The 26,945-nt window shown below is 40.9% G+C and overlaps 1 protein-coding gene across 3 annotated transcripts in view; it reads right to left on the bottom strand.

Annotated features, from left to right (window-relative positions):
* Positions 1–26,280, bottom strand: part of LOC108415660 (class I histocompatibility antigen, F10 alpha chain-like) — a 31,738-nt gene extending 5,458 nt beyond the window's left edge. For 2 of the 3 annotated variants that reach the window (XM_037542723.1, XM_037542725.1), the window contains exons 1-7: positions 26,161–26,280; positions 6,903–7,175; positions 6,488–6,775; positions 4,347–4,631; positions 2,317–2,421; positions 1,837–1,905; positions 1,533–1,559 (exon numbers count right to left, since the gene is read on the bottom strand). In XM_037542723.1, coding sequence (XP_037398620.1) covers positions 1,533–1,559; positions 1,837–1,905; positions 2,317–2,421; positions 4,347–4,631; positions 6,488–6,775; positions 6,903–7,175; positions 26,161–26,224 — 1,111 coding nt within the window. In that variant the 5' untranslated portion in view covers positions 26,225–26,280. The remainder of the gene's footprint in view (positions 1–1,532; positions 1,560–1,836; positions 1,906–2,316; positions 2,422–4,346; positions 4,632–6,487; positions 6,776–6,902; positions 7,176–26,160) is intronic. The other variant, XM_037542724.1, reaches the window with a different exon arrangement.
* Between the last annotated feature and the right edge of the window lie 665 nt (positions 26,281–26,945).

The raw sequence follows: 26,945 nt of genomic DNA, 5'->3' as shown, positions 1-26,945 counted from the left end.
TGAACATTGGCCACTGCCAGTAAAACAGCAGAAGAGAACAAGATGGGTCAAATCAAAGAGAGACCCTGCAATAAAAAGCTGTTCAAGGTTTGGGCTGAAGTTAAAGACAATTAAAATAGCTTAACAACACCTGTGGCCTTATATATGTGAGTGAATTTAATTTTAAATGTATGTATTTACTGTATTTATTAATGTATATTACATTATTCTCCATTTCGTCCAATAGCGCCAAATCAGCCATTTCACAAAATTATGCACAGTAATTAGATCAGTCAAATTTAATAAATTTGTTTTTAAGGCATTAAAAATTAAACAAAGGTTCTGGAACCTTGGCCACAGGCTACCACAGGACACAATGACCAGATATGGGGATCCTACCATAACTGCACTGTATTAAACCCAGACAAATCTGTAGTAGGTGACATCTGGCTTGACATTTACACAGAGAAAGGTGTCCATCTGAAGTCTTTTAGACAAGCAGACAAATTCTACTTTTCTGTTTCCACCTCAGCTAATGTAATTAGCCTAGCCACTTTCCACCTCGTGGCCTTTAGCTGGAGAAGAGAAAATGTGTGACGTGTCTGTTAGCCGTTACCAAACCTGATGAAATGAGTGCTACAGACCCTCTGGGATACAGCAGCCTTTAGGTTGCTGCAGTGGTCTTTCTGTGCTTTCTTTTCAGATCAAACAGATACGAATCTCTGACCTAAATGTAGATGCCGGCTCTGCCCTCTGATGGAGTACAGAGGTCAAACATCTCATGGTTCTCATGAGAATGCAGAACACTGTAGATAAGCTCATCTGCATATTGAAAATCTTAATTTATTTTTTTCATGACTTTCATTATTGAAACATTCTGACTCATTTCTAGTCATTACACAGCTTTATCATAAATGCTGCACTTGGTGGATTTCTGCCATTAGTCACTATAACTGTGGCCTTACGCTGAGTGGCAGTGTTATATCATAGCACAGTGCACTGGGAAAGAGGAGGAAAAAGGTAGAGTGTGTTGTTTTTCCCCAGATTCTCAGAAAACACTGCTGGTGAGACGCTCGGCTCCAACAAGAAGCAACTGCTGAAGTTCTGATCAGAAGCATTGGCGTGTTGGTTTTCTCTGGTTTAAGCAGGCCTCTCTGAGCTGTTACTGCATTATGTCCCATACTGAAACTGGTTACTGGAGAAAAGGGCCACGAACACTGAAGCTGCTCTCACACCGAACTGCTGAGTCTGTAGAGTTGAGTGGTCTCTATTTCTGTCAATATTCACAGAGATTTCCCTACAACATAAAAAGCTCTCAGACTGTACATGGTTATTTCCTTGTGACTGCCCGTCATAAGGAAGCACCTCTTGAGATTCATAATCAGATGATCCACCCATAATCCTTTCACTGCTGCTACTGGTTTCCTTTTCCTTTCTTTTAAATTAAGTCTAAACTTCATAGTAAGACTGGAGCTGCTGTTGCAGCCCTGCTGTGCCACAGTATTTCTACTGTAGAGTTTGCTGAGTAAGAATGAAACTCAAATGGAACTTACCAGCTTGCATGAGCTTTTCAGGAACACCTGAAGAAGAAGTTATATGTAAAAATGTCTTTGTGCTTTTATTAAACGTTCAACACAGGGAAAAATGAAGATGACTGATTGTGAATCTTGGCTTGTTGAAGAGGTACATGATGGTGAGGACTCAGCATTTTGAGTTAGACATTACAGTGTTACAGTGAAAACAGCCTGATGTGTAGCAACATGCTGAAATTTAAAAGGTCAATTATGTATATTTGAACATGACCACATCGTATCGTAACATGACAGCACAGAGCAATAAAATCACAAGGACACTGACCATTTGGTGGGGCTTGCAGAGCAGTTGCTGCAGTCGCCATAGTCACAGGATTCCCAATACACGGAACGGCTGGTAAATAAGACAAAAGATTATGTTAATGTAAAATAAACATTAACTGCTGTTCAGTTTTCAGAACTGCTTTTTTATTCTTGTTCATTTTATTTAGAAATATAATGTAAAAGTATATTTGATGCTAAGCCATGACAAACTTGCTGAGCCAGTACAAAAAAATAAAACACTTAAATAAAATGTAATTTTTCTAATCCAAGTTTACAATAAAGAGGTGCATTGGGATTTTCTTTCATGATGACAAGACCCTCACACATCTCCTTAGTAACAAGCTTCTTCCTATCATCTCGTTTTAAGGATGAAGATGCTGAGGTGGAAGCCTGAGGAGGCCTTTTTTTCCTTTTGGTGATGAATGTCTAATGATCAATCTTTATACTTTGAGCACAATTTGTACTGATAGTCTGTACTCACCAATTATGCCCTTCTTTATAAGGGCGAAGATGATCCCACCCGAAGTCAGAAGCAGAAGCACAATCACTCCGCCAATCACGGCTCCAACCATTCCTGAACTTGGTACTAACATAACAGGGAAAACATGCTGTAAATCTGAAGTGGACTCTCTTCTATCTTTCATCTGCAGGGGTGACGTATTTTGCTCGCTGCAATAAACATATTGCATAAAGCTACTGAAACTGTTATTATCTTCTACAGTCAGTCACAGCCAAACCCCAATCTAGAGTACTACTGCAGGCTGCCTCTGCATCGTTACTGAACTGCTTCTTACGCAACATCAGAACTCAGGAGCCCGTCTGATTTAACAGATGACTCCTTCAATATCAGCCCTCCATCAGGTCCCAGTGAAAGAACCCAACTCTGTACCTGTATGAAAAGTGCTCAGCTTTGGTGGCTACTGTGGATGCAGACACAGCAGCTCTGTGAGCAGCACCTTTAGTCTAGATAATAAAAACCTTCTGCTAGGAGCAGGTCAGGGTTGGAAGCCCGATGGCTAGCAGGCTGATTCTGATTTTGCATAATTTGAAGACCGAGACTGATGGCAGAAGTGCCAAATGCGAGAGGTCAGGAGACCAGGGTTCACAGGAATGATGATTATATTTGAAGAGCTCAGTTCTGCCCCCAAAAGCTAGTCTGACCAACAGGTTTCCTAAACAGGACTTTATACTGAGGATTTATCTTGTCATCTATTGAGGATTATGTCAGGTATACAAGTGGCTGTTATTTGCCTGTATTAACAACAGCAGACATTTAGCTTTAAAGCCACACAAACAGCTGTTTGCGCCACTAATAGGGACAAGTGCCCCCCTAGTGTAATTCAGGAAATGCCTAATTGAGGTGGACATCTGCTGGTCATGTGATCAGCCATTGCATTCTATAATTTAACATAAAGGAAAATGTAACCAGAATAGACAGATAATAGTAAAAACTAGAGAAAGAAAGGGGCAAAAAAGGAAAAACATGCAATGACAATATTAATTTCTAACCCTGGGTGAAAAAAATTATATCACAGTATAATTAAGATTTCTGTCAGTTTTTGTATATATTATATAAGTATGTTTTAGGCCAAAATCTTCTCTAAATCATAAAAGAATATCTCAGACATCAGGCAGTGAATCTTTCTGTGAAGGAGCTTTTAGAGGTGGACGCCTGGTTCCTATCACCACCATTGTGAAAGTTTCTCTAGACCAGAGCATTTCACACCAAACCACTCTGAAGGACTCTGTTTACATCTGAGACTTATTTATAGAGGATTTTTTAATAACCTGTGAAATTCACCTTTAAGCTTCCAAACTGATTTTATTAGGTATTATTTCAGATTTTACCATCATCTCATATAAAAAGACTTATGTAGGTTCTCTGGTGGTTCTGGATAGTAAATAAAATGTCTATATCTGTGTTGTAGTCATGGTGACCCCTGGTTCCTATCACCACCACTGTTAAGACTTCTGAACCATTTCACACCAAACCCCTCAATCTCTCTGTTTACACCTCACACATTGAGTTATACAGAAATTGTGAAAAATCCCTGGAAATCCCTTTAAGCTAATCTATTTTCATAAATGTGGCTGCACTGAAATTACTGAAAATAATGACCACAACTGCAAGCAGCAGCTACTATGCATGTATGTATGTTTCTGCTGTCAGAACAAAATCTTCAAAATTATAACTTTACAGGAGAAGGAAAAAACATACTTTACTTTAACTATGAGTTAATGTAACCAGACTTTTTTCCAAGCCATTTCTTTTGGTGCATTCAGCATGAAATTTATATAAAATGTAAAGAGAAACAGGCTTTTTCAAATTTCAAGTAAAAAATGAAATAAAGGAATTCCAGTTGAACTGAGCAAGCACTAACAAATAAGCTGACCAACCCAAATGTTCATTTTGCATGGTGGCTTAGTACAGAGTTCATTATATGCTGTCAAGCAGTGCAGAAATTCTCAGCACTAAACTATGAATGTCAAACAAACAACAAATAGAATTACCCCATTGTTTAGTTACTGGTGTTTTGAGGGTGATGTGATTCACAAAACAGTCGTATTTTGCTTTTTCATCCTCCTGGATGTCGACACTCTTCCTCAGCTGGTGGGTTCCATCTTCATTGGGTCTGACTCCTGAAGACTTTACTAGATGTTCAGGCAGTGCAGTTCTGTACTTCCTCAGACTCACCACCATGTCTTTGGGGTAGAAGCCCGTGGCCAGGCAGGTCAGGGTCAGCTTGGTCGAGTCAGTTGTGCATTTCTTCGCAAACACATGAACATCTGGTGGAGCTTGAGAGAGCAAATGAAAATATACATTTAGTCCAAAACAAGTTTTTACCAGATTTTTCTGGTGAGAGCGGACAGGAGCTGCCTCTGTGACATCTAATCACACCAATCACCATTTCTGTTCAAGCTACCACTCACACAAGTGCTTCAACACTAGCATGACTGAGATTTCAGGATCCTCAGGGCATCACCCTCCTTCTTGCCAGCAATTAGCAGGACCATAAGTCAACTTTTATTATGTTAATTCACAGAGAAGCACTGAGGCAGCAGCTGGATGCATGTGGTGCATCCAGAAAGCCTGCTAGTAACATCTGTCTTTCTCTCCCTATCGCTGTAAATATATAAATATATAATATACTGATTGTTGTTGTTAGTGGTTAGTGTAATATCTCCATATCGTTATCATCAGTGTATTTGATTTTCTACAGTAAATTAAAAATAAAAATGTTTTGCACTGCGTGTATTTGGTTTATATATATATATATATATATATATATATATATATATATATATATATATATATATATATATATATATATATATATATATAATCATTATAAATTCTGTTTTTGGATACAGTTATACAGCACTACTACTATATCGTGCCGTTTCTCAAGGAGACAATGTCACGTGACCGCGTCAAAGAAATTATGTGGTAACTGCAACCTGTGTTACAAGCCAGCACAACACGTTACTGTCGACGAACAGCTGTTTCCTACCAGGGTCCATTCTTACAGTACATCGCATCAAAGCCTGACAGATTTGGAATTAAGTTTTGGATAGATCTGATGGTGCAATGCTGACGGTTTATGCCCCCAAGACAAATAAAACAGTTCTCAGCACTGTGCACCAACATGTGAAGATTTCCGACGACCACAAAAGGAAACCAAACACGCCGTGTACGGCTCGTGGTGTTCGATTACGAAAAATTCATAATATAGTTATTTTTCCAATAAGAACAAAAAGAAATGTACAACGAGCGAGATTCAGACTGTAGCTTTTTATAGCTTTAGTCTTTCTAGTGTTAAACATCAAAATGCATATGAGGGACGGAAACAGTACATGAAATAGGATTAGATTATTTTTTAACAATGAAAGGAACTTCACCATATTGGAGCTTATAACTCAATAAATGATATTAATACAGGACTGCTGCTCCTCTTTTATTCAGAGCTGACATGCACTGTAATGGGCTTCAGAAATAGCTGGCAAAGAGTACTTATGAACAATTAATCTGAATTTTCAACATTTATGCTTGTCTTTTGAATAAGATTATAGCATCATATTTTTGTGCCCCAGAACGTAATTTGAGTCTGACAGAGTTAAACGCTTCAGTACTATGAGACATCACTGGCTAATCGATTAATGCAACAAGCACTGGACAGCAGACTGTGAGTAAAGCTACCATATTCAACCAGGTTACAGAAAGACTATTAAACTCCAATGTATAAAATAAAAAATGTTACTTGAATGTCTGTTACCATCTTTAATTGTCCAAGTTTAAGGCAGAGCATGAAAAACAAACATGAACAGACACAATCATTTGCTTAAGGCTGCCTTAGGAATTCCTAAGCTAAATGGAATTCCTCAATTAATGCATGCAAGGTAATCCTCACCCATACACTATCACAGTCTGTTGAGTACGCTGTAAAATGTCTTGGTTGTTTTTTTTAATCTTTGTTTTCTGAACTATTAACAGTGACTAGTGAGACCCCCAGGACCTCCTTAAACAAAGGAAGTCATTTCAATAAAATTAAGCGTTTAATAAAAGCAAATAACCCAGTCGAACAAATGGTTACTAGTTCAAACTTAAAAAATCTTTTAAAAAGGTCTCTTGTGAGGCAAGTAAGCAAACTCACAGTGTTTTCTCAGTGCTTCTTTTCCGTACTGCATGAATTTGGTCAGCCAGTCCACACATTCTTTCTCCAGGTAACCCTTGGTGTACTGGTTCAGGATGGGCACATCATCCCATTTCCTTTTGGTTGGCAAAGCTTGTGCAACTGGAGCGATCCACCGCATGTTATCATCATCAAAAGAGAGGAACTCATCGCCGTCATAGCTGTACTCATCAATGCCTCTCAGAAATTTGGGTTTTCCATTTGCTTCCTCGATCTCACAGCCATGTCTCCACTGAAGAACGTGAAGGTCTGGAATTGAGTTAATGTAACAAGACAATGAAGATAAAGACATTAGCTGGCACAAAACCAGAGGAATCATCACAAGTTTCCATCCACTGTATATGTTTTTAAGATGAATGAGTGACGGATCACTAACTGGTCTGATTGTGTCCCATTCGCTGCATCAGGATTTCCACGTTGACCTTGAACCACTGCTCTTTGCTCCTGCGAGACTGGGTGCCTTTGTCCCAGTAATCTGGCTGCAGCTTCTCTCTCATCCAGTCCTGCTTAGGAACCTTCACCTGTTCCTGACTGTTGTAGTAGTCGATGGCCCGGTCATCGAGCAGACCCAGTGCTGTGAACTCATAGATCCCTGGTAGAGCAACATCTTTGCTGAGAGCGGTGTAAATGTAGTACAGAGAGTGTTTATCTGGAGGAAGAAGAGAAGATCACAGATACTCAGCATCGTCTTCACTGATAAAACCATTAACCATTTTTGACATATTTTAAGAAAATCAGAATCAATATGTATGTAATATGTATATGTAACCAGTATGTCTATTTTGTTACCGATACCGATTTTAAAGACCTAAAAATGCTGATAGCCAATTTTATTGGCTGACATCTAAGTCAAATTTCATGATTTTAGTTCAGTAGTGATTTACTAATTTTATCAATTCAAACAAATAACAAAAACTCACAAAATTGAATAAATTATATATTAGTAGTTACACAACTAAACAGAAATATTTTTTTTTGATTGCAGATAAATACATAATAGTACAATAGTTCAGGTCAGCAGAGAAACACATGGACAGTCAGTTCTGTAAAGAGTGACTGACCACAGATTACTGGGTTAACAGAGCAGCAGAGACTCCGGCAGGTCTAGCTAAAGGGAGAAACCAGGTATCATAAGGGCTCCCTGAGATGTCCCCTCCACGCCACCATCAACAAACCTTAGTGAGTAAGAGCAGCGGGACGACAGCACCAACACTCCTAGTTTACCGTAATACTCTATGACCATGAACCCCAGATCTGCACCTTTTCTCTAACAGGAAAAACTAATTACCAAAGGCTTCACTAAAAAAGTAAGTTTTTAGCCTATACTTAAAGACTGAGGCTGCGTCTGACTCCTGAACATTAACAGGAAGATTATTCCAGAGCTGGGGGGCTTTGTATGAGAAAGCTCTCCCCCCTGATGGAGCTTTATTAGTTCTAGGTACCAGTAGTGAGCAGCACCTTGTGATCTAAGTAGGCGTGATGGTTCATAGTGGGAGAGAAGTTCACTCAGGTACTGAGGGGCGAGTCCGTTTAGAGCTTTATAGGTCAGTAATAGGATTTTATAATCAATGTGAAGTTTAACTGGTAACCAGTGCAGGGCTGATAAAACTGAGCTGATATGGTTGAACCTTCTGGATCTTGTGAGACTCTGGCTGCAGCGTTCTGGACTAGCGGAAGCTTGTTGAGGCTTTTGCTGCGACATCCAGACAGCAGGGCTTTACAACCTTGAAGTAATAAATGCATGAACTAGCTTTTCTGCGTCCTGTAGAGATCATGCATTTCTTAATTTAGCGATGTTGCAGAGATGCAGGAAAGCTAAAAGCTATCTTATTGAAAAGTAAATATCTGTATTTACAAAGTTTCATATATGCTAGCATGAACACTTAAAAACAATGTATTTTAACAATGTATACAATAGTAGTTAAATACAAAATATGAATGTTCTATTAATACAAGACCTTATTAGGCTTTGGTTTAATGTAGGTTTATGTACAAAAATGAAGAAAAATATTTCTTATGCTGCACAACTTTCTTATTGTTTGGCTATATATAATGCACAGAAATGCACAAAGAATGCACAGATGTATATTGACTAAGACTAAATATGAAATATCTGTATTGCAAGAAAGTGAACTGAAAGCAAAACTGTTGCTGCTGTAAGGAGTTCCATGTCTTATTTCAGACGTATTCACATCACACCAGATAACCAGAGAACTAGCCTCCCACTGTGACGAAAACCTGGCTTTAGTCTGGCCTGAGCTGATTTAATACTTAAAAATGAACTGGCAACATGGCACACTGAGCAGTGCTGCATGTAGGAAAATTAATAGGAAGCTAAAATTCCAGGTGGATATTAAAGGCCTTATTCATGTAAGGCCAGGGAAATTACATAACCTTGATAGAGAAACAAGCCTCCCACTGAAAGGAAAACCTGATTTCAGTCCGCCTTAAGTTCCCTTAATACTTATAAAAATAATGTTTTCTTCTGATGATTTCTAATTTGACTGACACTTAGTAAACACAACGTCAGCTTTTAATTCATTTACCTGTATACACAATTACTCAATATTCCATACTGCCAGCTAGTACTACCCCATTATTAAAGCTTTCAAAACCTCTCTAGCATTTAAGCTTTCTGTAAATATATATGCAATATTAAAGCAATAAGCCACAAGAGGCAGTAGGTTACTGTGATTTTATGACAGGGAAGGACGTTTTGGGACACCCACTGCCTTGAGTGGCTTGTTGCTTTAATAAAACAGCAGCCAACATAAAATATATTAAAATGTGCAATGTTTTAGATAATTATTTAAGTTGTTATTAATAATAACCAACATAAACAAGTATCCTGCCAAGAACTGTAGTTCCTTTAGAGTACAGTATCGATGCTAAACAACCATTGAGCACTGAATGAGGAGAAGAAACTGTAAAATCGGTAAACTAAAATCACATTTTGTGATTTTTTACAATTTTTGTATAACAGTGAACACATAAAAACACAGCAAATACTTTCAGTTTATGAGCGCTTTGTGGTCACCAAATCACCACCTCGAGTCGTCTGCCAGTCTGACGCAACCACTCTTCTCACGCTGTGGCTGAAACGGTTCCGTGCTCCCTACATAGTGCACTACTTAGGAATTTAAACGCTGACTCCTGCAGCCCAACAGAGCAAAATGGTCATTTGGGATTCATCTCCATTCAAACTCAACAGGCCGTCACTATTTGACAGCAGAAGCTACAGTTTCTAAACTTTATGTTACTCAGCGCACTATTTAGGAAATATGGACCGTTTGGGACGTCTGACTGAAAGAAGAACACCTGACATTCAGGTGACCTTCTGTTGTCTTTGTTGTTGCCGTTTTTCAGTAAATCATATAGTGAGTACTTTAATTCAAGCCTGTGATATTAACACTCTTTTAGCCTGTTAGCCGGCTGACCAGCCAGGTTCTAGTTAAGAACATAAGTCAGCAGCCCCTCAGTTTAGACAAAAACAGGTTCTTTACTTTACTGTAGTCCATGTGAGCAGCATTAGAGTCACAGTTCATTCTATTACCAGCAGAAGGGTTTTTGTACCATGGTGCAGTGATGCAGAGTTCAGTTATTATATTGTAGATTTTACAGTGACTTCAAACTCAGCTCAGCCAATCAGAATTCAGGACTGGAACTGTCCGTTTCATAATGCTCAGTACATCATTTTGGCAGTTATTTTTAGTTACAGCATCACTTTGGACTAGACTAAACTGATATTATACTAAGAAAGATTTCAGCTTGATAGAACTTTTTCCTTTGTGCTTTACTGCCATGTTGCCAGTTATGTATAAAATCAGCTCAAGCCAGACTAAAAAAAGTTCCCGGTCTTTCCATTTTCCCAAGTACATTTGATCAGAGTAGCTGGAATTGCTGCAGTGGTCGAGGCTGAAGTTGGCTTTTTATTCATCAGCTTTTTGTTCAAATTTTCCTGCTCCAACTTAAATGGTGGCAGTATTCTGACCTCAATTGTTGCCATAGTTAGAACTGTGAAAGAATCGTTTCCCAGCAGTCATGAAACTTGTCATAAAATGTCATAGCGTCACAGGGAACCACAGAATGTGAGCTTGTAAGCTCACGAAGGCGCTATTCTTCCTTGGGTCCATTATACACATCATGTATATATATATATATATATATATATATATATATATATATATATATATATATATATATATATATATATATAAAATAGTGTGGAAACAATTAACAAAACAAATAATATAAAACACAACAGTAAAAATTCAAGAAAAAAAAAAAAAGACTGAGAGAGAAAAGGAAAAAATAAAAAGTAGATGGTGTGACCATAACATAAGTAAGACGATTGAAAACTGAAGAAAATATTGTGTATATTTACAAAAACCTTAGTGACTTTTTCTGGTGAATTTCTACATTCTTGCTACTCCAGCATAGTGTTGTTCCATCTATCAAGTTCATGTCTACTTAACTGATCTCTAAATCTGTTAAATACTGTTTTTATCAGTTCTTTAAACATTATTTTACCCGAAATTTTAAGACCAACAGTGAATTCCACTCCTTTATAGCTCTGTAAATTACTGTTTGACATGTAGGTAGTTTTTTCTCTGGGTAATTTGAACATTTTTTTTGTTGTATATCTTGTTATATTAGTTTCTCTAAATTTTACTTGCTCCAGTTGATTAAAGAGATCTGCTGAATATTTTTGTCCATGAGTATTTTTAGTAAGTCGAGTAAGAATGATCTTCCACCGTCTTGCAGCCTTATTTTGTATTATTTGCAGTTTTGTCTGATGTGTCTTTGCTGCATTTGACCAGGTTGCAGCACAATAATGTAAATTACACAGTACCAGTGATTCTGGTGTTAAACCTCAGTCTTAAAATTGTTGCATATCTCCTTTTTACTGATGAGACTTTTCCCATTTTTTAAATTGTTCTCAATATATTTTGACCATGATAATCTTTTGTCAATTGTAACACCTAAGAGTTGGACCTCTTGAACTTGTGTTATTTCTTCTTTACAACCAGTATAAGTTGATTGCCTTTAGTCCAGTTTACCACCATCTGTAATTTTTCATCCAGCTTTTATGAAAGATCCTTTACTGTCTCAGTTGCTGCATACAGAGCAGTGTCATCTGCATACCTCTACAGCCTTGCTCTTTCAACACTAAAGGCAAATCGTTTATATATATAAAATAGTAATGGGCCAAGACAAATTCCTTGAGGTACTCCTAGATTAACCTTTTATTCTCTGATAGACATCCGTTATAGAAAACTCTTTGACTTCTATCTGAGAGATGACTTTGAGTAACTTTGAAACCAAGCTATAACTGTTGATTTGAGCCCATAACAAGCTTCTTCAACAATAAATCATGATTTAATACATCAAAAGCAGCACTAAAAGCACTAAAATTACTGCTCCAACAATCTTTTTCCATCCAGTTCATTTAACCAATCACCATTCATCTTTATTAACGCTGTACATGATACATGTCCTTTCCTATAAGCTTGATGAAAATTTGCAATTAAACTGTTTTCCAAGAAGTAGTTGTGCAAACTAGATGTCAGCACTCTTTCGGTTTTCTTAAAACTGGAAACAAGCTTACAGGTCAACTGTTGAGTCCATTAAAGGAAGCTTTTTTGTCTTTTGGCCATGGGATGCATTTCGCTTCCTTCCACAACTTTGGATATGTAACTTTTTTTAAGCTTAAACTGAAGTTTACTTATGTTTTGCAGCAACTTGAATAGTTTCCCATCCAGATGATCAGTCCTGGATGTTTTCTCATTTTGTGTTCAAAACTGTTCAAGCAGTTATTTGACTTTTAAATTTTTTTTTATTTCACAATTAGCTCTTAAATGTGTAATTACGTGCCTGTTCACTGACTGTATTGCTCATCTTGTTTTGAAGGTTGCCTATTTTCTTTATGAAATAATAATTAAATAATTACTACTTTTTCCTGGTTTGGTTAAGAAAGACCCCTCTATCTTGTAACGGCCAGTATTTATTAATGTGTACACTGTCCCTTTAAGAGCCCTTAAGCGAAGTGCGCAGGCATGGGTGCGTAGCTGTGCTGAGAGCAGAGAGAGGAGTAGTGTGTGTGTCGTGCTGTAACACTGAGACCACTGGACCCAGCTCTTTATTTTTTATCTTCTTTCTGTAAGTAACGCTGTTCATAAGCTTTGGGAGCTACTAGTTCATGTATGAACTAATAAAGAAGCAAGTGGAATACCGCCCGAGTGAGGACGAGTGTCCGAATCACAGCTGCTCCATGTGCCTCCACCTGCCCCAAAGCTCACTATCTGGGTCGGAGCTGGGAAACTGAGCGACTCCGGCGCCGAAGTGTTACAATGTGAATGAATGAATGAATGAAGCCTTTATTGTCACATAGTCACCAAAGTAAACAGCGAAATTATGATCAACCTGTCTGAGCACATACAGTATGACAAGGGGTGGGGGAGACAGGACAGGAAGACAGGAATAATGGAAAAACTACAGAGAAACAGAATACATTGGGTGAGGGAGGAAACAAACCGCCCCCCCGACAAACCCAGCACAGTAAGCAGCCATCCGGATCTGCAGCCATTAATCTGGCGCTGATCAACAGACCCGTCATACCATACCTGGGGGGTAAAAGCGACGAAGGCGTTGGAAGGGGGAGGGGGTAGGAGGGAAGGGAGGGGGGGGGATAAGGGCCTGAAGAAGGCGCCCTGCTCGGCATCCCAGTCCAGGTATCTCAGTTCGCAGGGTGGTATGGCGATAACACAGCAAAATTGCCATGGAGACAACCTTGATCGGGCCCAGGCAGAGTCAACAATCAGCAGTCCAGGAAAGTGGAGGAGGATAAAGAGAGGGTCTCGCAGCAGTGTTCCTCTGGGGGAGATGTGATGTACCAGCCAAGGCCAAGGCCCACGCTGATACGGGGAGCCGAAAGCAGATAAGAAGGTTTCCAGGCTTCGAGCGAGTAGCCGTATTTTTTACGGTAGCTCACCAAGTCCATTGTGGTCACTCCAACGATCCATTTTCCTTTGCAAAGCCGCCAACTTCTCCACGATGTTATCCAGGGTACAACTTACAGTCAAAGTCTGAGTGTTGACAGCTCTGCCCACCACTTCAATCATGTCGGGCAGCTTCAAGGGGCCGTGGACAGCTGCCCCTATTCCGCGAATCTTTCGATACACCAGGGCAATGCCTAATCCAATCAGCAAGCCGTCTGTGATCATGGTTCCGAATAGGTAGACGTCCTCAAAATCCTCCACGGAGAGAGCCACCAGGCACACGACACGCCACCTCTCCCATGCGTCCATCGTGTAGCCAGCTGCAAATGTTCCGGCAGGACAGGTTGGTTCCCCCGAACCAGAACTTCTTGTAGAGAAGATGGTGTCAATTGCGTTGTGAGACCATTTGATCAAATCCATTTTTAGGTTTGGAGAACAGCGCGGAGAGAGTCTCTCAGTAAAGAGCTCAGACAGTAGACTAGACACAGAAGCAAAGCAGGAGAGATAAGGGAGAGGAGAGGGAGAAAGTGCGACCGCCTTCGTTGAGAGCCAAAGAGAGCCAATCTCAATAAAAGATGGTAATGAGTTATCTTTCTTGCCCAAGATACAATTCAACATTTTCCATAATACTTTATTCCATTAATCATTTAAACCTCAATCTTGTTTTTGTAAAACTCCCGTTTCTTTTCCCTATTAAGTTTTCACACATAATTACTCAATTTAAAGTATTTACTCCAATATTTAGTACTGCCCTTTTTTACAGTATCTTTTTTTGCTTCATTTCTTTGTTACGATACTTTTTAGCTCTTCATCCATCCAAGGGGGCCTTTGTAGTTTTTACTGTAGTCTTCTTTAAGAGTGCATGTTCTTCTACAACTGCCATTAACAATTGCTTGAAGATTTCCAAAGCTTCATTGGGATGTCTTGTTTGTATACCTCAGCACACTATACAGATTTTACATGACTTAATTTGTCCAAGATGAACATTTTTGCAAGACCTCCTTAGTACCACTTTAGGTGCAGCTTTTGGAACTTTTATTTTTCTTGATACGGCCACTATATTGTGATCACTGCAACCTGTTGCTACTGAAATTGCTAGATTCAGTTACTTGTTTTATGTTGCAGCTGTTTAAGATACTATTTATTCATTTGGTTATAAACGGACAAGATAGGCAGTCATTGTTTTACGTCACATGAAAAAAAAAATTCCTTTTACCATCTGACACTTCATCCCCAACATTTCTCCCATCAGTTCTAAATATTGGCTGTTGATGCTAGGTGGTCTTTATCAGCACCCCACAAGCATAGGTTTCACAGTAGATGAACGTGCAACCATAAGGCTTCAAGATCAAATCAGCTCTGATCTTTACTGCAATGTCTGACTTAATGTAGATCACTACGCCACCACCGTAGCTGCTCCTGTCCTTTCTAAAAACATTAAAACCTTGTATTTTATTTGCATTAATGGTAGAGTCCAGGTGCGTTTCTGAGTCTGCTAGAACATAGTTTCATGTTTTCAAATTCCTTCAGTATTTCTGATATTTCCTAAACTCTATTTCCCAGATTACATATGTAATGCATGTTATGTTCAGCCCCATCGTTGGCAGTTTGTTTAAGGATGACATTTGATAGGTCTGTCCTTGGTAGATTTTGCTACAACTCATTACTGTGCTTTTTTTTTTTTGCATTATCTGCCTGTGAGGGGGGAGGGCAGGGGTATATTATGCTAGAATGCTAAAAATTTTGCAACCTCAACAAAAGTTAAAAGTATATTAACCTCTCTCCTTTATACACATTTACAAGTTTCTTTGGGGGAAGACAGATTTAGCCCAGCAACCCGAGGAGGCAAGTTTTTAATAATATATAACTTTTAACATTCAGGGAAATCAAACAAACAATTATTCTATCCAAAGGAATAAAATTATTAAAAACAAAAACCAGGCGCCTACGTTAACACTAAAAAATGTCCATCAACACTAAAAGAGTCCAGCAAGGAATACAGGTTGGCCTCTCCACTCCGTGGGGTCCTTCCAAGTGGAACACCATGCCAGCCACGTACCCACCAACACAGCTGCGTATTCACAGCACCTAGAGCCGGGATACAAAGGAGAGCGGCAGACCCCAAACTCTACCACAACAGTAAACAAGAGATAGTTACACTGTCCAGGCAGTTACGACAGGCAGGGTTAGAACAATTATATTGGATAGCAGATACTCACTACACAGCCCTCGTACTTCAAAGGATTCACACACGCCACCTTAATCGATCAAGGAGCTGCAATACTCACACCGTCCCGGGGCTGGTCGAAACCAACCCAGAGACTGCAGCAATGCACCAGTGGCACGTAGCAGGTCCCCGCAGCTCGCTCGTCGGCTCGTCGTACCACTCGGTCCAGGGGGTACTCCACACTGTGACTTCCTGTAGTCCAACTCACGGCCACCTACTCCTGCCCGTCTCACCTACCGCATTGTACCATTATCACTCTGGCCTTCCTCGAGTCTCTTTCCCTCAGTTCCCCCCTCTGCTGCACACACTAGTCCTTAAAAAGAGTCCCCTCCCCGAAAGCATATACGTTATTACTGATTGACTGCCAGTCTCTCTTGATGGGGTGAAAAATTCCGTTCGGTCCACTAATTAGTCTCTCCTGATTAGGTTACAACATCTGAATTCCATCTTGAGCGAAGAAAAAAAAATCCCCGAAAAGGGAAAAGAAATACAAACCAAATCCAAACAGTGTCACCACAATATGTATTTCAAATATGTGGGGGAAAAAATTTAATTACACACAAATCAAACCAGTTACATTAATATTTGCCCTCCCAACATGTACGTGTTCTGATTTGTACAGCTGGACTCGCACCTCTTTCTCTGTACATCCTTTTCTTTTTGTGAGGGAGGATTGACTTGTTTGTCATACTTGATATGTTACTTCTCCCCATCTCTTGCAGCTCTCATTCCTGGAATAAGTTCTTTCCTCTTTTGACGTATAGCTTCTGTATGAGCACGAGCGGCGTCCGCGGCTCCCCACGTCAGCCTCGGTATGCTGGGCCTTAAGAGGGATCGTCTGTAAAGTGCGGCTACTGTTTAAACACATCTTTGATTTACTGATCAAAAAGCACTTGTGTAAAGAACCCCATCAGACAAAGACCCCTTGTTAATGAAGTTGTTGACGTATTCACACAGACATTCGTTATTAATGAATAAATGTAGTCTGGGATCTGTATATGATCCATAATCACAGGGCATAGGCAAGCGTCAAAATGGAATTCTTAGTTAAATTGCTGAGATATGAGCAGCAAGTGGAGAGAAAATTAACTGGCTTAATGCCTTACCTTTACTTTTAATTTGATTTTTAACTTGATTTTATTAACCTTTATATCGTATGCATGTTTTAACTTCTGTTTTATTAATTTATTTTATTATACTTACCTGAATTGAGTGTTCATGACTTATCATCTGATATGTTCTTACACATCAGTCCCTTACGCTGTACGAACTCGGCAACATTGTAAATGAGAGGCGCCTTCAAATGTTCTCCAAGACTAAATAAGGGTTGATTAATGAGCATGCAAATGTCTACGAATCGCAATACACATCACACTCCGCATGAGATACTTACCGGACGACCAATGCCAGTAACTTATTTGAGAGCACCTACTAGGGATTCTAAGCACCCCAACAGCAGTCAAAGTCCAGGGACAGAAGGTGTGGATCCATCTAAACCACTGTTCTAAAGTGAACACGTCAAACCACACCACCTAACAAGACGGACAGTGCCTATTCAGATTCAAGTTCAGTTTCGGGCTCAAACTCAGAACCAGGACCAATAGATGGATTTAAAATCCTGGTGGTTAAACCCCATACAACTCTCCACTCTACACCTGCAATGACATCTGAGATAAAAATACTTTCCATCAGAGACTCAGATGAAGTGATAGCAATAGAAACTGGATTTAGAGACACAAATAGATGGATTGACTAGAGGCACTACACAGTTCTCACTTTGGTGTACATAACTGTTATGCCTGTTCCACAGCTAAACCAGTACTGTCAACGGCACCATTGTAACATGGAGCGAGGACTGTTATAGAGGGCAAATCCAGGGTCGTGGTCATGACAGTCCAGGTTCAAAGATCCAACACGGATAGAATGAGGGACAGACATGACGAAATACAACCAAACAAACAAATCCAAACCATACAAACAGCACATCAAAACAGGCAATGAAACAAACATACAACTCAAAAAAAGACCAGCAAACACAGGGCTTAAATACAAAACAAGGATAACGAGAGACAGGTGGGAACAATAAGGGGCGGAGTCACAAAACAAGGGGCTGGACTGGGGATTAAAACTGAAAACAGGTGCACTAGACCAAAACACAACACAAACACATGGACAGGACTGGGAGGGGCCAATGGTGACAACAATTTCTCTCTGTTACATGATCTCAACCGCACTTGATGCCTTCTCATACTTTCTAGTAGGACACTTCCAAATGACTCAGTCTATGCCAATATGCACTGGAAGGAAAATAATAATAATAATGCACTGGTTAGGAAAATAGGACACGTGCCACCCTTTTCTGAGCCTGCTGAAGGCATCTATACGTTTTACCCAACAGATTGTTGGAAGACACAATGTGGGAAGTTGCATAGTGACATATAACGAGACTGACTTTTCAACAGTGAATTTTTTGACTATGCTAGTTGCTAGATCTGACATTTGGTGGTACTGCTTAACAAGCATCTGAAGACCAACTATACCTAAGGCTTTGACGGATACATGTGCCCTTGCAGTACTTACTATGGCAGTAGCTATAATTACTGTGCATGACAACGCAACTCACCACAGAACCAAGAGGTCAACAATTCTTCCTGGCAGCTTCGATAACACCATCTACATTCATGCCATAGGGGTCCCTAGAGGGGTCCCTGATGAGTTCAAAGCTAGAAATCAAATTGCAGCAGGATTCGAGTCAGTCTTATTCTGGTGGTCAACCATCAACAAGAACGTAGATTGGATTAACTACATCTAGTATAATCAATAATGTTTCATCAACTATGCCAGAGATGCTTTGAAGGGACTGGCTGAACAACTTGATGCCACCAGCCTGATGGCATGGCAGAATAGACTAGCACTTGACATGCTTCTGTCGGAAAAAGGAGGGGTTTGTGTCATGTTCAGTGCTTCCTGTTACACATTCATCCAAAACGACACTGCTTCAGATGCAAGCAACGTGTATCAAATGATGACGACCTTTATAAAAATCTACCACATCATCACACTGACACATATTACATCTGATTGATTGGCTGGTTGATTGATTGATTTGGTGGAATTGACGTACTGGTTGACCTAATCAGCAGAATAATGTCAATCATAATCAGCAGAATAATATCAGCGGAGTCTGGAAAGGCCTTAAAGTAATCTCCGGCCACAAGAAGTCCGACAGGTTTGATCACTCACCCGCCCCTCCCACTACACGGACCTCTCTGCTGAAACCCTCCTGTCTGGCACTTCCAGCATGCTGCTCTACCCCCTCTCTCACACCCACCCTCAGCCCCACAACTTTCAGCTCACACCCACCTCCCACTGGTTCTTCTACTGGTTGCTGTAACCCTCAGTTCACACATTCCAACACTCAGCACCCCCCCTGCTCCAGTCTGACCTTCACAATGGCCCAGGTGAGAAATGAGCTCAGGAAGATCAAGGCAAGGAAGGCTACAGGACCGGATGGCATCAGTGGCAGGCTCCTCAAGTCCTGCGCAGATCAGCTGTGAGGGATAGTGGAGCACATTTTCAACACAAGCCTGAAGCTGGGGAGAGTACCACAACTGTGGAAGACATCTTGTGTGGTGCCATTGCCGAAAACACAGCACCCAAAGGACCTCAGCAGCTACAGGCCTTAGTGGCACTGACATCACACCTGATGAAGACACTGGAGAGGCTGGTCCTTAGACAACTGTGCCCTGTGGTGAGCTCATCTATGGACCCACTTCAGTTTGCCTACCAGCCTGGCATCGGGGTGGATGACGCCATCATCCACCTGCTGCATGGAGCTCTCTCTCACCTGGAGAAGCCTGGGGGCACTGTGAGAATCATGTTCTTTGATTTCTCCAGTGCTTTCAACACCATACAGCCTGGGCTCCTGAAGGACAAGCTGGAACAGGCATGGGTGGACTATCACCTAACGCACTGCATCCTGGACTACCTCACCAACCGTCCACAGTATGTGAGGACAAGGTATGTGTGTCCGACATGGTAGTCTGTAACACAGGGGCCCCACAGGGAACGGTGTTAGCACCATTCCTCTTCACCCTGTACACTGCAGAGTACAACTCACCCAACTGCCACCTACAGAAGTTCTCTGATGACTCAGCGATCGTCGGCCGCATCACAAATGAGGACGACAGAGAGTACAGAGAACTGATTCAGGACTTTGTGGACTGGTGTCTGCGGAATCACCTACAGATCAATGAAGGGAAGACCAAAGAACTGGTGGTGGATTTCCGCAGGCGCACACATCCCCCTCCAGCAGTGAACATCCAGGGAACGGACATTGAAAGAGTGGACTCCTATAGGTACCTGGGTGTGCACCTTAACTGTAAACTGGACTGGTCAGACAACACAGCTGCACTTTACAGGAGAGGACAGAGCAGACTCTACCTGCTCAGGAGACTGAGGTCATTTGGAGTGCAGGGGCCACTCCTGAGGACCTTTTTCGACACAGTGGTGGCATCAGCCATCCTTCCTTCCTGCTGCTGTGAGACTGTACAACCAGCACTGCTCCCAGTAGACCACACACACACACACACACACATACAATATACACACGCACAATATACACACACACAATATACACACATACAGAATGCAAATATTCTTCATTGTGCAATATGTTCCTATGTTCCTAAGTGCAATACAGATTCCTATGCAACTCATATTTTATTTTATTATTATCCTTATTTTCCTGTGAATAGTCTAGAGATTTAGCTTTAATTTTTATTATTTATAATGTTGATAAGTTTATACTGTTTCCCATTTCTATTACTGAGTGCCTTATTCCTGTTACTCTGCTGCTGCTGTAATACTGTGAATTTCCCCGCTGTGGGACTAATAAAGGATTATCTTATCTCATCTCTCATTCCAGCCTGCAACGTAGCCCTTCTGTTTCTTTCATTAACCATCAGTTATTATTTTACATATCCTGTATTAACCCATTATATTCATATGTAATCAGTTCATTTTCTACATTTCATGCTTGCCTGGCCTGTTCTCTGGAATTCATTGCTTTGTGCCTAAGGACCCGCAATCACTCTATTGCCTAACAATTATTTTATTTTACATATGTGTGAGTCTGGCTTGCTTTTTTGGTTAAACACATGCTGCCCAGCTGCAAGAAGTTGGAGTTGAACACTGGTTGTTGCCATAGGGGCTGAGGTGGGCCAGAAGGGTCCATTTGGGCTAAATGTCTATTTTTAGACAACTGGTATGAAGATAATGAAGTCATAAGACTTTATAAACGGGGAGGACCAATTACGCTGTGCCTGCTGATTATTATTCTTTGCCCTAAGTTTGGAAGTTTACCAGACTCCTAATTCGACCATATTATTTATATTAATTTCACAATATGTTTATTGCTGATAGGTGGGTCCTGGGATGAAGATTATGATTGCCTTTGGAGGAGGAAATGTGGATCATTTAGTGTGGGTGAATTATTCTTAGTAACTAAGTCTTGGTGTGTACTATGCTTAGTTATTTTGAAACATATTCACAAGTAATCCTTACATCTTATATATCAGCATATTTATGATACCATATGTTATTCATGAGAAACAAAATTTTTTGTGGGGTTCATGGTCATGAGAGGAGGGAATGTGTAGTTTTAATAAAAGTTTTCTCAAAAATTTCTCAAAAAAAAATACTTTAAAATGACTAAAATAAGCTATAGTCATATAAATGAAGTTGATGAATCCTCTCACTGAGGACAGGCCTTGATTGTTTGTGTAAGGGGGCTTGGCCATGCCAGCTGTACACCTGTGTGTTTAGACTTTTAAAGCACTGCAGTTTCCTTAGTGCATTTATTTAGCCATGTAGCTAAGAATTAATTACAGTGTTGAAGTTTGATGATTTTTATAGCAATAAACTCATTCAACATGTAGATTTTTAAATGACTTAGTGCACAGAAACAAACTCAAAACGTTTTAGCTTGATTGAATTTTAATGAGATTTTTTCCGATAATTCAACCAAGACATACTTTTCATGAAGTCTACAGTCGATCTGTACGTCATATGAATGTATATAAAATAAATAAAGATAGAGTAGAGTAACCCAAGGCAGTGCACTGTGAGAGTCTGTGTAGCTGTTTAACTGGGAAATGCAGTAATAATGTCTGGTTCTGTATGAAGTGATCAGCATGATTAGTGAAATATAATACAGTAAAATCAAAGCGGCTGATTTTAACGGTAAAACTGATATCAGTGAAAATATAGTGTGAAGGCTGTGAACGTGTTTACTCTCTGTAGAGGTTCACACCTGTTAACATAAGCTAGAGGTCAGGGAGCTGATGGGCAGCAGGTCTCACTGATATTCATTTATTAATGAATCTCTTCTGTGCCTAATGTGATGCATTTTGAGGTACTGCCCATATCTGAGGGGAGAAGAGTTGCTTTAGAACGAGTTAAAACGACATTTTTCTGAAGGCCAGAAAACAGTAGGCACATTTTTTTGGGGGGTTCACATTGTGTTTTCAGAAGGGTGTTTCAGACTGGACTGCCTCGTGTTCCTAAGGTATAAAGATGTCATAACTGTCTTGTCAATAAAACATTATATATATATATATATTTAAACATTTCCTTTAACAATTATTTTTTGTATTTGTTTTCTATTTTATTTCTTTTACATTAAAAAGTCCATCTCTTAATTATTTACTATTAATGTGATTGCTATATATAAACAAATATAAATGATTTAAACAGTATAAATATTGTTTATATTCAATATAAACAAAAACAGGCAAATTCAGCAGAGATTAAAATAAGAGTATGTCATGTGGGTTGAGGTTAATCAAATACACCTTGTCTTGGAGTGATGATGTCAAATGTTCAACAGTTATTGAAATCATTTAACGAAAACCTATTTAGGTTAATGTTATCTATATGAGAGGTGTGGTAAACCAGCCATTAGGGGTGTACTTTGTGTTCTTCTCGTGCCGGTCCCAAGCCGGATAAATGGTGAGGGTTGCGTCAGGAAGGGCATCCGGCGTAAAACTTGTGCCAAAACTATCATGCGGATCACAAATATGATTGCCATACCGGATCGGTCGAGGCCCGGGTTAACAACGACCGCGTCCGGTGCTGTTGACCAGCAGGGTGCCGTTGGAAATTGGACTACTGTAGGTCAAAGACCATAAAAGAGGAGAGGAGGAAGGCGGGTTAGAAGGCAGCGAGAGAGAAGGAAAGGCAGGAGTGTGGAGGTTAGAGTAGGGACTCTGAACATAGGGACAATGACTGGTAAAGGCAGAGAGCTTGCAGACATGATGGAGAGAAGGAAGGTGGATATTCTGTCAAACTGTTCTATCATGGTGTAGAGAGGAAGAGAAATGGAGTAGGGATAATCCTAAAGGAACAGCTTGGGAAAAGTGTTCTGGATGTAAAGAGAGTGTCAGACAGGATCATGAGCCTGAAGTTGGAGGTTGATGGTGTAATTTTGAATGTGGTCAGTTCATATGCACCACAGGTTGGTTGTCAGTTAGAGGAGAAAGAGGAATTTTGGAGTAAGATGGTTGAAGTGATAGATGGTGTCCCTAGAGAGGAGAGATTGGTGATTGGTGCAGACTTCAATGGACAGGTTGGTGAAGGGAACAGAAGGGATGAAGAGGTGCTGGGTATGTATGGTGTGAAAGACAGAAATGCGGAAGGTCAGATGGTTGTAGATTTTGCAAAGAGAATGGAAATGGCTGTGGTGAACACGTATTTTCAGAAGAGGAAAGAACACAGGGTGACATACAAGAGTGGAGGGAGGTGCACACAGGTGGATTATATCCTTATCAGGAGATGCCACCTAAAGGAGATTGGAGATTGTAAAGTGGTGCCAGGGGAAAGTGTAGCAAGGCAGCATAGGGTGGTTGTCTGTAGAATGAGATTAGAAACAAAGAAGAGGAAGAGAGTGAAGACAGAGACAAAGATTAGATGGTGGAAGCTGAAGGAGGAGGATGGTTGCAGGCAGTTCAGGGAAAAATTGCAACAGGCCCTTGGGGGCAGTGAGGAGCTACCTGAGGACTGGGAAACTACAGCTAAGGTGGTGAGAGAAACTGGCAAGAATGTGTTGGGTGTTTCGTCTGGTCAGAGGAAAGAAGTCAAGGAAAGTTGGTGGTGGAATGAGGAAGTCCAGGAGAGTATTCAGAAGAAGAAGGCAGCTAAGAAAAAGTGGGATAACCAGAGAGATGAAGGAAGTAGGCAGGAGTGCTGTGAGGCTAGTCGCATAGCGAAAAGAATGGTGGCAAAGGCAAAGGCTCAGGCCTATGATGAGCTGTATGAGAGGCTGGACAGTAAAGAAGGAGTAAAGGACTTGTAACATTTGGCTAAACAGAGAGAAAGAGCTGGAAAGGATGTACAGCAGGTTAGGCTGATAAAGGATAGAGAGGGAAATGTACTAGTGAGTGAACAGAGAGTGATGAGTAGATGGAAGGAGTACTCTGAAGAACTAATGAATGAAGAGAGAGAGAGAGAGGAGGACAACGGGGGGAGAGATAGTGGATCAGGAAGTGCAGAGAATTAGTAAGGTGGAAGTGAGGGCAGCTTTAAAAAGGATGAAGAATGGAAAGGCAGTTGGTCCAGATGACATACCTGTGGAGGTATGGAGATGTTTAGGAGAGAAGGCAGTGGACTTTTTAACCAGGTTGTTTAACAAAATCCTGGAGAGTGAGAGGATGCCTGATGAGTAGAGAAGCAGTGTACTGGTCCCCATTTTTAAGAACAAGGGTGATGTGCAGAGCTGCAGTAACTACAGAGGTATAAAGTTGATGAGCCACACCATGAAGGTATGGGAAAGAGTTGTTGAAGCAAGACTAAGGCGAGAGGTTCAGATCAGTGAGCAGCAGTTTGGTTTCATGCCCAGAAAGAGCACCACAGATGCAGTTTTTGCATTGAGAGTGTTGGTAGAGAAGTACAGAGAAAATCAGAAGGAGCTACATTGTGTCTTTGTGGATCTAGAGAAGGCATATGATAGGGTGCCAAGAGAGGAACTGTGGTACTGTATGAGGAAGTCAGGTGTAGCTGAAAAGTATGTTAGGGTGGTGCAGGACATGTATGAGGATAGTGAGACAGTGTTGAGGTGTGCAGTTGGAGTGACAAATGGTTTCAAGGTGAAGGTGAATCTGGAGAGGTGGAGGTTTGCACTGGAGAGGAATGAAGGTCAGTAGAGATAAGACGGAATACATGTGTGTGAATGAGAAGGAGGCAGGTGGAAAGGTGAAGAAGCAAGGAGTAGAGGTCGTAAAGGTGGATGACTTCAAATATCTTGGGTAATGGACAGTGTAGAAAAGAGGTGAGGAAGTGGGTGCAGGCAGGATGGAGTGAGTGGAGATGGGTGTCAGGGCTGATCTGGGACAGAAGGATAGCAGCAAGAGTGAAAGGGAAGGTTTACAAGACAGTAGTGCGTCTTGCTATGATGTACGGTTTGGAGGCTGTGGCTCTGTCTAAAAGACAGGAGGCTGAGCTGGAGGTGGCGGAGATGAAGGTGCTGAGATTTTCGTTGGGAGTGACAAGGCTGGACAAGATTAGAAATGAGCAGATCAGAGGGACAGTGAAGGTGGAGCAGTTTGGAGATAAAGCCAGAGAGGCCAGGTTGAGATGTTTTGGACATGTGTTGAGGAGGAATAGTGGAGATATTGGGCAAAGAATGTTGGAGATGGAGCTGCCAGGTAGAAGGAGAAGAGGTAGACCTCAGAGAAGGTTTATGGATGTAGTTAAGGTGGACATGGAGATGGTTGGTGTGAAAGTAGAGGAGGCAGTGGAGAGGGCAAGATGGAGGCAGATGATCCGCTGTGGTGACCCCTAAAGGGAGCAGCCGAAAGAAGAATTTATGAGAGGTGTGGTCTGTCAGGTGGGTTGCCCTTGATACTGAACTGTACAGCATGTTTGTGTAATATGGAGAAACCTAATGACTTTCAAATCATTCAGTCAACCACTGTAATTATGACTGATGTCATATATATGAGTGGTTTGTTTTTGTTGTTGTTGTTGAGCCATAACTACAAATACGCGTCTTTTCTTCACCCTCTTATTCTTCATAATTTTCCATCTTCTAATAAAGGAGCACTGCAGCTCCTCAGGCTGAATTCTCTTATAACAAAGTCTGAAGTGCTCTTTGCCCGCCGGTCTTCACTTTCGTTTTTTATTGTGTAACGCAATTGGTAGACGGTCCCTTGTCTCTATTTCTCCGGCTGGTGGTGGGCGTCTTTACCGACCACCAGAGCAGAGTTCAGTCGTGATGAAGTTACTAGATAAACTATCTGGGTTTACTGCGTTCCGATGAGCCCGAACACCGCGACACTGAAGCCTCGTCACTTTCATCACTCTTACCTTCTTTTTCGCTAAAGGCGCACAAACACAGAAGAAGGTCGACTCACCTCCGAGGGTAAAAACAACCTCTCCACACAGTAAAGCAGCACAGATGAACGCAGAGACCCCCATCGTCGCGATAGACGACCCCGAGAGTCACTTCGGGCGACCCGTCTGTCGAGAGGAGTCGGTATGTCTCGAGCCGCTTTGGGTATGAAGTGTATTACAGTTATTCCCACCCGTATTCCGCTGTGCGCGCTTTGATTGGCTAGTAAGATCACCGCTTTACTAGGATTGGTCAGGAGCTCCTGCTCAACAGTAGCGCCGCGCAGCCTTGGCGCAGGAGGCCGGTTTGAATGCGGGTGCAGAGAAAATGAACAGCGGAATACCGGCTGCTTTCAGACCCAGCTCATTTTCTAAAGCGGCTGCTGTGTCTGTGTGTGTGTGTGTGTGTGCGCGTGTGTATATGTGTGTGTGTATGTAGGTGTGTTCGTGTGTGTGTGTGTGTGTGTGCGCGTGTATGTGTGTGGGGGTGTGTGTGTGTGCGTGTGTGTGTGTGTGTGTGTGTGATTCTACTTTTCAGTCATGAGTGATTAAATTTGTGATTAAAAACTAAGTAATAAATTGCAAATCAATGCAAATAGAAGCCTTTTAAGTAGTGTAGTTGTATCAGACTTCTAGATTCCACCTTATGCATATAAAGGACAACCCTTTTGCAGGTTAACTGTTTACTGTGGTTATATTCCACATCCAGTCTCATTCCTAGTTGTGGAATGTAAATTCTTTTGTTTTTGCTCAGAAGATTTATATGAGATAGATGGAAATTTCATTTTCATTCAAAGATCAGCTTTTT

Source organism: Pygocentrus nattereri, chromosome 11 (genome assembly GCF_015220715.1).
Source record: "Pygocentrus nattereri isolate fPygNat1 chromosome 11, fPygNat1.pri, whole genome shotgun sequence".
NCBI lineage: Eukaryota > Metazoa > Chordata > Actinopteri > Characiformes > Serrasalmidae > Pygocentrus > Pygocentrus nattereri.
Note: the sequence above shows the minus strand (reverse complement) of the source record. Positions and strands in the feature narration are given on the sequence as shown.